Source organism: Chionomys nivalis, chromosome 21, assembly GCF_950005125.1.
Source record: "Chionomys nivalis chromosome 21, mChiNiv1.1, whole genome shotgun sequence".
NCBI classification, from domain to species: domain Eukaryota; kingdom Metazoa; phylum Chordata; class Mammalia; order Rodentia; family Cricetidae; genus Chionomys; species Chionomys nivalis.
The window spans coordinates 32,769,980-32,783,293 of record NC_080106.1 but is presented as its reverse complement, the minus strand read 5'-3'; the positions used below and the strand labels follow the sequence as shown (position 1 = coordinate 32,783,293).

The window sequence follows — 13,314 nt, the reverse complement described above, 5'->3', positions numbered from 1 at the left end:
GAGCGGGTCATGAGACCACTGAGTTTTGTAATTTAGTGGTCCTTTGATGAGTCCATAGCTGAATGACTGAGCTGTCAGAAGGAGGAACTTAGGGAGAAGAAGTGAGCTGCCAGGGCATCTTCCCTCCCTTTTCAGCTTTATATTTGGAGGTTTACACCATATAAACATACCATCTATGCCCTTGGGTTTTCTTTAAATTTCTTTAAATGCATTATTTATTTTTTACTTATGTATTTATTTTCAAGCATTCATTTCTATAAATGGAAGACCAACATTACATGCCATAAAATTAAAGGAAAGTATGGAAAATATAGTTACTTAAAAACTAAATGATAAGATAAAAAATAGTAAATGAGGAAACACAAACAATCAAATACTATATTTACAAAACAATTTATAGCTGAAAGCAAGCTACTTAGTGCAGAAAGCAAACCATTGACCGTTACTTAGTAACATACAGACTATCTGTCTTAACCACCATCATCAGCTAGGTGACAGGCGGTAGATTAGTCAAGGATGACAGTCACTGCAGTAATCTCCTGGAGCTTCAGCGAACGTGTGCTGCCAGCGCCTATTTTATGTATACTTCCCAGGTTCTAGATTCTGTGCTGTACACTGTGGAACTGGTATTGATGTGATAAACACCATGACTCAAAGCAGCTTGGGGAGGAAAGGGTTTATTTCTGCTCATAGCCCCCAGGGCACAGTCCATCACTGAGGGAAGTCAAGCCAGGAACTCAAGGCACAAATCTAGAGGCGAGAACTAAAGCAGGAGACATGGAGGAACACTGCTCGGAACGACCATCAAGAAGGGATGACGGTCACAGCTTATGCAAAGCAAGGCTCTTCTCTGGAACATCTTCCACCTTGGGGACAGCATATTGGACAAGCATGTTCCACTCTCTGATTCATTCAGCAGTGGTGTTTACCAGATGTTGAGGAACAGAATGGGTGATTGTTGCTGTTTGTAGGTGGCCCAACTCTCCTGGCACTCTCTTCTAACTATGCCCTACCATTGCAGCGCCATCTTTGCTGAAGTCCTCCCCAAAGCCAGGCAGATAACAACACTGTGCTTTTGAACCCATGACTGTGGATTCGATAAGCTCTTTATCTTTGTGAACCTCTCAACCTCAAGTATGTTATTACAGCAGCAGGGGATGGACGAACATGACTCTCTGGGTTTTGGTTTGTTGTTTTTGTGTTTTGTTTCTTTGACGTATTTCCTGCAGATCAGGCCACAAACACTGTCCCCACAGGTCCTCATGAGTACTGTATCAACTTCACCATCAGAAGCACGTTCTCTCCTGGTCAGCCTTCACCACCCTGCGTGCTTGCCACAGAGCTCCCACGACGCCTTTCCTGACCTGTCCCCTTCCTGGACAACCTTTATACTCGAGTTCCAATCCATTCAAGCCAGCACTCAAATGGCAAAGTAGATTGGGTTTGGGTTTTTTTGTTTGTTTGTTTGCTTGTTTGTTTTATTTTGTTTTGGTCTGTTTTTTGTTTGTTTGTTTGTTTTGTTTGTTTTTCCTGCCCTTTCCATCCCAGGGAACAAATGAGGCACACTTAAATCAACTTTAGCTGAGGACAAAGGTTATAAACAAACAGCCTCCCCCTCAACCATGGGAAAGATGTCTGGGGAAGAACCGGGTCGAGTGTTTTCCCTGTGCAAGGCTGAGCACAATTCTTACTCTCCCCGACCTCTGAGAAAGACTGAACGTGATATGTGTCTCAGGCCAGAGGCTGAGAGAGGAGAATTGGGCTTCTGAGTTGAGCGAATAGTCCACACACAGTCTGAAGGTCCTTCAGAGAACCGAAGGAAAGTCCAGTCTGGAAGGAAGGTTGGCCTCACATGAGGCTCTATCTTTCAGAGGCTCTGTCTTTAGGAACATCTCAGGAAAGCGCAAACACAAAAACACTTCAGGCCTTGTTCAACCTCTGTTCTGCCCGTGAGTCTAGCCTTTCCGGTCATGGATTACACCACTTCCCGTGCAAAACACTACAGAGAAAACGGAAGATGTTAATGTTGTTCTTTCTAGTTATCTGGTCAGGATGTTTGTGTTCCGTCCTAGAATTGCAACCACCGCCAGGAGCCGCCCGCAGGAGAAAGCACCTTTCCCTTGTTGTCGTGCTGCCATCTCGTGGACACTGCGAAATTCGCACGCAAAGACTGGTGCTCTGGTCCTAAATTTGATGTTGATTTGGTTTCTCTGTGGCTTTGGAGCCTGTCCTGGAACTAGCTCTTGTAGACCAGGCTGGCCTCAAACTTAGAGAGATCCACATGCTTCTGCCTCCTGAGTGCATATGACACCACTGCTCGGCTGAATTTCTGAACTTTTTAAGGGCCAATTTCTTTATTTACTATATGGAAACTCAGTTTTTATAGCACCATTCTTCAGAAGATTATCTTTATTCAGTATTTTTTTCAATGTCTTTCAATAATAAGTTGACCATATAAGTTTGCATTTACTACTGGCTGTTTTATACTGTCTAGGTGGTCTTTGTGTGCTAGTGACAGTATCATACTGTTTTTAATCCCAGATATTAATAATGTAATTTTAAGCAAGGATTATGATGTCATTTATGGGTCCATAAGAATTTTGGACTTTTTTTTTCAATTCTTGTTGATTCTGGTAGTAGTTAACTCAGAATCTATGTTTTGTTGTAGGTAGTACTGAAATTTTTATTGTTACTGATTCTTCATGAAAAAAGAATATCTCCCATTATTTGTGTTCTTTTTAATTTTTTATCAATGTTTTATAGTTTTCAGTATATATGTTTTTAACCTCTTGGTTAAATTTATTCTTAGTATTTTATTTTTAATGTTATTATTAACAATATTGTTTTCTTGATTTTTTTCTGCTAGAGTGATTAACTAGGAACACAGGAATCACATGGATTTTTTATATATGTGTTATATCTTGGAGCTTTATTGTCCTCACTTGTAAGATCTAGTAGCTGATATTGTTAGTTATTTGAGATGGTTGACTTAATAATTATGAAACTGATCATTGTTTATTAGTAAAATGAAGAAAGTGCAATAAAATAAGTATGAAAAATTAAAAAAAAAAAAGAAAAGAAAGGGGTCCGAGATTGGGAGTGGAGGAGCTAAAAATACTTCTGAGTAAAAGGAAAACAAATTATTTGTTTCAAAATAAGAAAGTTAGTGCATATTTGAGACTTGTATGATGGTAGAAAAGCATAGATGGTGGGTATATACTACGTTCTTGTATCGCTTATGAGGAGGAAGTGGTGTGGCTCTTGAGGACAGAGGACTTCCGTGGCTGACAAAGAGTAAGCTGAAAACGTCTGGCTTACACCCACCCATGTTCTTAAAATCCTGATTCCATAAACAACATTTTAAAATAAAAACAGCCATTACCAAAATAGATCCTGAAGAGACGTTTCTAAAGCCAGGTGTGGAGGCACGGACGTACAGCCCCAGCACTTGGTGGTAGGGGCAAGGAGGGTAGGAATCCAGCGTCACTCTCAGCTACGTGATGAGTTCAAGGCCAAACTAGGCTACATGAAACACGTCTCAAAACACCAAAACATTTAAAACGGACCTATATTCATCCACGTGAGGACATTAAGACAGACATCTGGGGAGGTGATAGCAACTGAAAAAAGTCTACATAGACTGAGGATGAACTCAGTGGTTCTCAATCACAGTGAGCATCAAATGTCTGTGAACCGAAGATACAGATGGCCAGGCCTGTGCAAACTTGTACTTCATGTGGCTGGAGACTGGTCAGCCACTGGATACCAGAATATTCATCCAAATGATCCCTCAACACTCCCGAGAGGGGAGCCACAGTCAATAGAAAACAAAGGACCCCAACTTTCACTTATATATCAGCTTCCACTCCTCAATACATAAGATTGCATGTAAACAGAACAGGATAGGGCTCTGCATCTGGGCAACATGGAAATGTCACTAGAAAGACACCTGCCAGAATTAGAACCCTATTTGAGGATGTTGGACCTGGGCCATGTAAATGAAGCATACTTACCATTTAATGTAATAGTGATTTAATGCATGAGTTCTGCACATGTGTATTCACATGTGTACATGTGTAGAAAGCAAAGGACAATGTCAGGTGTCATCCACAGAAACGGAGCCCACTTCCTCTAAGACAGGGTCTCTCACTTGCCTGAAGCTCCCCAGCAAGGATGGATTGGTTGGCCAGTGAGCCAGGGATCCACCAGGCTCCACTTCCCTAGCACTGGGATAGGGATGCTCACCACCACACCCAGCATCTGTATGTCGATCCTGCTGCTCACGCTTGGAAGCCAAGAACCCTATGGACTTAACCACTCCCCCAACCCTGTCACATTCTTGCTTTGAATAAGCATTTTCAAACTGATAGCTCTTCCAAATATCAACACAGGAAAGAGCTCTCTACAGCTGCAGCGGCTATGGAATTCTCTAAGTCCCTTGAAAATGGCGTGACCTCTTTCTAGAACCAGAAAGTGACCCAGGCATATCTTTTTCAAAACCACCTGAGCTAGAGCTAGCCCACAATATTGGATGTTATGTTCAAAGAGTATGCACCTTAGTGGAAATGGCCTTACTGTGGAGAAACCTGGTAGCTTTCTGGAAGATGTCTCCAGACAGTCTCGGGGAAGGTGTATCTTTCAGCATGAACTAAAGAGGTCCATGGATTCCCAACATATGAGGATGGAACCCTGTTGATCCCAGAGTTTGTTTTTATTTTCTAGGGAAGTTGGGAATATGGCTTTTAGTATGAAGTTCCTCTGATAAAATTAGCCCACTACTAATTGCAAATCATTTTGTGTGTGTGTGTGTGTGTGTGTGTGTGCGCGCTGAAGAAAACGCTTCTGGGCCATCAGAGTCAGCCTGTCGGTGGGAGATGTCTGAGCCAAATAAGCTTGAAGTTCCTGGCATCTCAGAAACCCACTTCCTCTTTGCACCTCATGTATAATCCTGAAACAGTCACACAGTAACTGGCACGTTACACAGGTACAGTATGGATATAAAAGGTAAGACTGTCATCTTCCTTTTCTGAATAGTGGGGAGTAGAGCACACACCCACCTACCAGGTGGCTAAGCTGACCCCATCCTTTCTAGTGTAAATATAAGCTCTCCAGAGGAAGCCTACAGCTTCACTCTGAATCAAGTTCCCTCTCTGCTGAATCTTAAAACGCCTTGCTGCTCCTGAGTAGCACTCAACAAACTTACACCATAAGATATTCAGAGGTGTGGCTCTATCCCAATACCTTCTTTTGTGCCATTTGTTCACTACAGGATCCCTTGGGGACATGTCCAGTATATATGATATACTTTGGGGACATATCTGTATATATGATATACTTGGGGACATGTCTGGTATATGTGATATGCTTGGGGATATATCTGGTACATATGATACACTTGGGAACATGTCTGGTATATGTAATAACTTGGAGACATGTCTGGTATATGTAATACACTTGGAGACATGTCTGGTATATGTAATACACTTGGAGACATGTCTGGTATATGTATATGTGATACACTTGGGGACATGTCTGGTATATGTATATGTGATACACTTGGGAACATGTCTGGTATATGTAATAACTTGGAGACATGTCTGGTATATGTGATACACTTGGGGACATGTCTGGTATATGTGATACACTTGGGGACATGTCTGGTATATGTGATACATTTAGAGACATGTCTGGTATATGTAATACACTTGGCATAGCTTGGTGAATCGTGAAATCATCTTAACTCCATCAGCAAAGCCTCATTTTTCCTCATTCCAGCCTGACCTTTGCTCTCTGGTTTTAGACCTCTAATTCCCTGGACCTTGGATGACATCAGAGAAGAACACTTTCGACCATGACCCCCTTCCACACAAGTCTCACTAAGACTTAGCTCAAAGCCAGAAGTGCCCAGGACTTGGCTCACACTAAAAGCTCTACTGCAGTGAGGTTAAGGGACTCCCATTTTATTCAGCATCTGTATCTTGAGTGGTGTGGGAGGGCGGGGATTTATCCGCACAAATTAAATTCTGTTCTATATTTTGCATATATTTTGCATTCTGATTTTATTTCATGTGAGTAACAGGATCATTATATGGCAAGGGATGGGCCAGGCCTCCTTCAGACTCATTGAGAAAAATCTCATTACTTTCTAAGACAAATTGGATTTTTAGACATTGAAAAGAATTTCATGAGGTTCAGCCCTAAGCCCATAAAACAGCAGCTAAAGCAGATTAGTGAACAGAGATTCCCACAGAAAGCAGCTCAACTGGGAATGAGGATAATGGTTAAGGGGGAAACTTAGAAGGAGGAAAAAATTGAGAACCACACAGTGATGACTTCTAAAAAGCGACAGAGAAAAGGAAAGACAGAGGTAGAGAAAAGAGGATTAAGGGGGAAGCGGGACTGGGCAGAGCTTCTGAAGCAGACATGATAAGGGGGAGGGTATCCGTCCAAAAATCCACTCTCTGATCTTTCAGTCTCTGTCCAACACTGATGTTCAAATCCAACTTCAGGTACTGCTCGTCCTGGTCGTAGATGGGCCACGGAGGCAGGCCGGCCCCGTTAGGGTCCCTGAAATGAGAGCAGACTCCGATGAGGTGGTCAGCCTCAGATGCCTGACTGCAAGGAGGCCAGCTGGTTCACTCACCCGCTCCTGGCGAAGTTAGCCCAGTATTTCATCATCTTCCTGCTTAGCGATTTCTCTTCCTCAGTGGCTTCCTCTGCAGATGAACACAAATCCAGCTGCTCACCAGCTTCACCTGGGCCTGAGGCTCCTCCCATTCGGTGAGGCTGTTCCTAACTTGGCCCCTCTCTGAATCCTTACAAATAAGTCTTAGCTCCCATATGCAGCTGAGGTATCACCCAAGGAATCCGGGCTTCCAAACAATGCAAGCTCAACATACCTTCCTCACTGGACCTCACTCTAGCTATTCCTATTTGAATACAGGATTCTTGGGATATTCATTTCTCTCTCTCTCTCTCTTTCTCTCTCTCTCTCCCTCCCTCCCTCCTTTCTTCCTTCCCTCCCTCTCTCTCTCTTTCTATGTGTGTGTGTGTCTGTTTCTCTCTCATTAACTACAGCCAACCACTGCTATCTGATAAGATTGATTCCAAGATGCCCCTAACAAAAACCAATTCCAGAGATGTTACAGTCTTTCTATAAAACAATGTCATTTGCTTATAGCATCAGCAAACCCTCAAATCACTTTGACCTCACTTGCAATACCTAGCACAGGACAAAGGCCAAGGAAATCTCATCGCTTCTCTGCAGGTACTTAGCTGCCTACCCAAAAGCAAGCATCATTTCTGATGTCTGTGATACATCCAGGAATACAGGCTCCACCTGTGCCATGTGCAGGCTGGCCCTTCTCTACACATTTGCTCGTGGATGGGTACATATTTGTATCTTGTTCTTTCTATAGAGGTTGTATCTGGGAATAGTATCTACTAGTTACTATAGTTCTACATGGTCATTTGTAAATCTGACAAGTGTTGTTCTATAAAATCATAATATATGCATTCAAACATATATATATATATATATATGCAATTGCATTTAAGATTGCATTAAACCTAGTATGAGTATCCAATATTCTAGTGAAATTGTTTCCCACCCTTGTTCTAATACACCACTTCAATGTACTGTTCTTCCAATCATAGATTGACTTAAGAAAGAATGACTCAGCGGTCAAGGGTAGTCTCCCGTTCTTCTGCTGTAACTAAAATTGAGAGGGTTGCATACATCAAAAGTCACCTACACATCTACTTTTCCATAAGTTGTTTAAGTTTTTATTAGCTTGTTTTTTTCTATAAACTTTAGAGACTCTAGATTTCAAGGCATTTACCTCCCTAGCCCTAAGGCTGTTTCTTGTTTCCTAGCTGGAGAGGCCTTTCATCACTAGGTAGGTGTGTAAGCTTCCTGTATTAAGCACTCGTGGTTTGCTCCATGATGATTAGTTTCAATCTTATAAAAAGCTTAGCAGTATCTACCTTGTTATCTCTAAGATAAGGATGGCTAGAGAAATAAAAGACTAAACCGCAGTCCACAAACTCAATAACAGTTCTATTCTGTGTCACAGGCTGGGTTGAATTAGTGAAGAACCTTCATTTCATGGTGTTTTAACCTAAATGGTTTAGTTGTATTTCCCATGTGTGATTTGCTCGTAAGTTTTCAGTGTGTGTGTGTGTGTGTGTGTGTGTATGATGCGTGTGCTTGTAAACTCCTCAGGTGATTATATCCCAGCCAGCAAGTCCTTACTGACTCGAGTATGGTGACGGGCAAGCAGAGTTTTATGTACGCAGTGGGGAATTGACTCCTCTCACCTGACCCCACGTTCCATGTGCCTGCAGGAGGAGCCCGCAGCTAGTTACTTACCAAACATGGCTATGTCACCCTTCAGAAAAGGACCTCCAAAGACAAAGCGGACTTCATCTGTGTGGTCGGCCTTCACAAAGGCTGGCCTTGTGTTTTCAAAGCACTGGGGTCGGTGCTGAAACTCATAAAAATAGACAGGTGCACCAGCATCTGAGATAAAAATAGAAAACATCAGGCATGTACCCAAGTAAGTGTGGTCCCGCATAAACCCGCCTGCCTGACCACCAGCCTGCCCTCCCTCCCTCCCTCCCTCTCTCTCTCCCTCCCTCCTTCCCTCTCTCCCTCTCTCCCTTCCTCCCTCTCTCCCTCCCTCTCTTCTTTCCTTTTTTATTTGAGTCTGAAACTCCCCTCCATAACAATCTTCTCATTCCTAGTGACAAAGATGTTACAACCCATACACACCCTGAAAAGGAAAGAAGTCTACTCAAAAAAAAAAAAAAAACACTTTCCTACTGAGCCCCAATACACCTTGTAACTTCCTCTTATTGACCAGAATAATCCACACACATGCAACCCTTCCTCTGTTCTACAAAGGTCCTCTCTCTGTAACAATGCACACACATACTTGGGCACACATACCTGAGCACACACACACAGGAACTCACGTGCACACACACAAACACACATACCCTTGGTCTCCATTTTTCCTTCAGTTATTGGCTCATTTCTCAGCATCTCTTGCAGCAAGACACCACGAAACAGCTGCCTTCTGCTTATTTCATTCCCTCTCTTTCTATTACCTTTCTACAGATGATAAAAAGTACCTATTTCAAATGCAGAATTTGAGGAGTTTTTGCAAATCTGTGTATAATCATGAACTCACCACACAGACCATGCCCATCAACACAATACATATACACACTTAAAAACAACAAAAATAATTCTTTCTTTGGAAATGGTTTCTAACATATGACACAAAATACTCAATTAACATTGATAATGTAACTGAAGGATTATGCATGAAAATTTAAAATCAGTTTCCAGTTATTGAAAGTTATCAACAGAGCAAGACATCAGCCCACAGAATGTCTTGCAAATCATCTCAAAAAAGAATTAATTTGTATAATATATGAAGAATCCCTGAAAGAAAATAAGTAATTCTCAGATCAAAGAAAAAAAGAAGCAAAGGATTTGCACAAACATTTTGCTCAGAGATGTGACAATGTTGGAAAAATATTTCACATTTTCTCTTACATGTGGTATTTATGCAAACTTATATATACATATATACACATACATATGGAGGGAGACCAAGAGAGAGAGAGGAAGAGGAGAAAGGGAAGGCAGAAGGAAAGTTGTTTAAGGGCAGGAAGGGGACAAGCAACCGATGGGGTAGGGGTGGGAGATCCATATGTGGGAGGGAGAATCGATGACATATATGTATGAAATCTCATCATAAAATCCATTATTTTGTGTTAGTTTTAAAAGTTCATTTTAAAATGTCAGCGAAGAGCCTGGAAACACCCTAACTTGTCTAATCATTGTGGAAACACAAACCAACACTGTAACTGGATGACACTTCATCCATATCTACACATATGTGATAGTTAACCCTTCCAGTGCTGATGCGTCGGGGGAACTGCTGTTCTTGTGCATTGGTGGAGGGGTGGAAAAATAGCACAGCTGCTACAGAAAGTAAAATGCAGTTCTTCGAAACATAGAATGATTGTGTGGTTCGGTAATTCAGCCTCTGATGAGCATAGAATGGTTATCTGTACATGTGTGTCCAAACAGCATAATTCACCACAGGTAGAACCACTCAAATGATCACAACTAAATGTGGTATATACAGGCAAAGAATATTCTTCAGCGCAAGATAGGAATCCTGATACATACTAGTAAGTAGATAAACCTTCAGTCATTGTGCTAATAAGATAGACAACCAAAAGGACAAATACTATATTATTTCACGTACAGGAGTTACATAAAAACGGTTAAAGCACTAAATGTTTTGTCATACAGATTTTGCCATAATATTTTAAGTGTAAAAATTATGTCGTTTAATTTCTTCATGCTTGTGTTTCATATTTCCTCCTATTGATTTCTGATTGCACTCCTCTGGGGTCATACTCCACTCTCTCAGGTGTGCTGAGGTTTGTTCTGTGAACAAAAGTGTGGTTTATCCTGGAGGACATCACACGTACACAAGAAAAATGAGGACTCTGATGGCTGCAGGATGCGATGCTCTCTGTGCATTGTTAGGTCTGTTTGATTTATGGTATTATTCTCATCTTCTATTTCCCTCTTCATATTTTGCACAATTGTCCCGTCATTGAAAATGTGATGTTAAGGTCTATTATAATAAAACTATCCCTTCAAGCCTTTTCTGTGACCTTTACTTCATGGATTTTGTGGCTCTATCATAAAGTGCGCACAGGTCTTTAATTCTGGTGCTTTTCGAGTGCAGACGCCCTTTTACAACGCCTTCCCCGTGTCTTGTCGAACTTTCTGTCTCCAGATTTATTGTGTCTGACTTATGCAGCAGGCCCGGGTCTCTTCTGGTGGCTGCTTGCACTGAATATCTTTGGCATTCTTTCTCTCTCAGCCAATGTGCGCCCTTGGTTCTCAGGCGAATTTCTGCTTATAGCATGTGCCAGAGTTTCTCCAATCCCCTCTACAATAGCTGCCTACTGAGAGACTAGTCCATCTACATTTAATATAAGAGGGAAGGCTGACTTCCACTTCTCGTTATTTTCTATGTCTCTTCCAGCAGCTTTGCTTTTCGGTTGCTCCGTTTCTGCCTTCGTTTGTACCAGAATTTTCTGGTGCATCATCCCGACCCGCCTCTTACTTCTTTTACCCATATTTTTAGTTATTTTCTAAATTAATGTTCAATATTTGTAACTCACATCTTAACTTATGATAAAGTTCAAATTAATTTTAATTTACTTTTGATAGCATAAAAACTGTTAAGACTAAAATTTATATCTCTATACATTGTATGTTACTGGAAAATTTATAATTGTCTTATGAAATTGTCTTTAAAATCATTTAAGAAAGGGGGTGTTATGAACAAAAATGAATTAATAAAGACTTTCCATATTTCCTTACAAGGTTAGTTTCACTGTGTTATTTACCTGTTTTGAAATGTTTTCTGCAGCCCTTTCTTTCAGCTTAAAATCTTTGAAAGACTCCTTTTCTTCCCTGGCAAGGTTGTCAACTGTGAGCTCAAGGTCTGTGTACCAGGAAATATCATAATTTCTCCTTCTTTTCTGAAGGGCGGTTTTACCAGAGACCTAAGTCTCAGTTAGCAGCCTTGGCTATTTCATCTTACAGCACTGTGTCTCTGTCATCCCCATGCTTTCTGATCAGCATCATTTCTTTAGCTAGATCCCATGATAATCTCATTTCTAGATGACAAGTATCCGCTCTCTCGCAGTGTCCTTGAAGCTCTCTTATTTCTCTTCAGTTTTAGCTATGATGTTTCCCTTTGTGGTCTCTGAGTTTTCCCTAGATGGGGGTTGTTGGAATTCTTAGATGCCGGACCTTCAACAACTTTGGGACATTTTGTGTCTTACTTATTCTTCCTGCGTCTGTGTTCTCCCCTGTTTTTCGTGGGATCCTATTATGCATGAACTTGATTGATCAAATTGTCCCACAGGATTTCTTTCTGCTCTGTCCATCTTCCTTCACTCTTTTCTCTTCCGGATTAAGTGTCTCAAGTGTTATAACTAAGTTCCTCGTTCTTTCTTTCATGCGTTCAGATCTGTAATGGGTCCCATGAGTAACTTGTTCATTTCAGTTAGTGTGCCTTTCCACGCTGTTCAACTTCTTCTCATGTGTTTCTTCTTCTTTTTTTATTATTTTTTATAATTTTTTGTTGTTTTTTTTTGTTGTTTTTTCAAGACAGGGTTTCTCTGTATAACAACCCTGCCTGTCCAGAAACTAGCTCTTGTAGAACAGGCTGGCCTCGAACTCATAGAAATCTGCCTGCCTCTGCCTCCTGACTGTTGATATTAAAGGTGTGTGTCACCACCGCCAGTCTTGTGGTTTTTTTTTTCTAATAAATCATATCTCTTTATAGCCATTACTTAGTGATAATTTATTCTCATGGCTTCCTTGAAACATCTGAACATATTTTGAAAAGCAGATTTTCACTGAGGCGGTGGTGATATAGTGGTTGGTAGTCCCGCCGTTCCATTTATTTAAAATAGTTTTTTAATTTTAAGTTTTTAAAGTTTAAAGCTTTTGTTCAACAATTCCAATGATTGGAGTTTCTCAAAAACAGTTTCTCTTAATTTCTTTTTCCTGTGTGTAAGCGAAACATTCTTGCTTTTTATCTAATGTAATTTTAAAAAACAAAACAGAAACAACAACAAAAGTTCTCGTGTGGAAGTGATGGATTCTGATCCTACCAACATCTGAGTTTTGTGTTTCACTGATTGTCTGGGTGCTGTTGAGGAACTTTTTTACGGATGCTCTATACTAACTTTATAAAGCTTATATTATTTGTTCTAAATTGCCATTGAAGCCTGTTTTCTGGTACCTTAGTGATCAGTTTACAATGTAATATGTTACTGAGATTTCCATAAACTTCTGGAACCAGCAATCACACAAACAAAGCAGAAAAATAAAAACAGAGGTGCTTACAAGTGTTTTCAGTTAGACCCTGTGCATACGGGTGAGCTCACTTGTGGGGAGTGTGTGTGTGTGTATGTGTGTGTGTAGTGTGTTCACACACCTGCATGCCATAGCACTTGTGTGCAAACCAGAGGATAACGTATTAGCTTTTTTCTTCTCTCCTTCCACTCTGTGGGCTCTGAGAATTGAACTCGGGTCCTCAGGCAGCAAGCGCCTTACCCACTGAGTCATCTCATGGAGCTCCAGCCCCCCTTCTTAGCTGTAGAGAGTGGGTTCTTCACTACACTCTACTTCTTGACTTGTCTACTCCCACCCAACACAGCTATTAGTGTGTGTGTGTGTGTGTGTGTATGTGTGCGTGC

At 41.1% G+C, this 13,314-nt stretch overlaps 1 protein-coding gene across 3 annotated transcripts in view; it reads right to left on the bottom strand.

Moving 5' to 3' along the window:
- Positions 1–6,091: 6,091 nt before the first annotated feature.
- Positions 6,092–13,314, bottom strand: part of Ces5a (carboxylesterase 5A) — a 135,517-nt gene continuing 128,294 nt past the window's right edge. For all 3 annotated transcript variants that reach the window (XM_057753522.1, XM_057753524.1, XM_057753525.1), the window contains 3 exons: positions 8,372–8,521; positions 6,644–6,716; positions 6,092–6,567 (listed from right to left, as the gene is read on the bottom strand). In XM_057753522.1, coding sequence (XP_057609505.1) covers positions 6,336–6,567; positions 6,644–6,716; positions 8,372–8,521 — 455 coding nt within the window. In that variant the 3' untranslated portion in view covers positions 6,092–6,335. The remainder of the gene's footprint in view (positions 6,568–6,643; positions 6,717–8,371; positions 8,522–13,314) is intronic.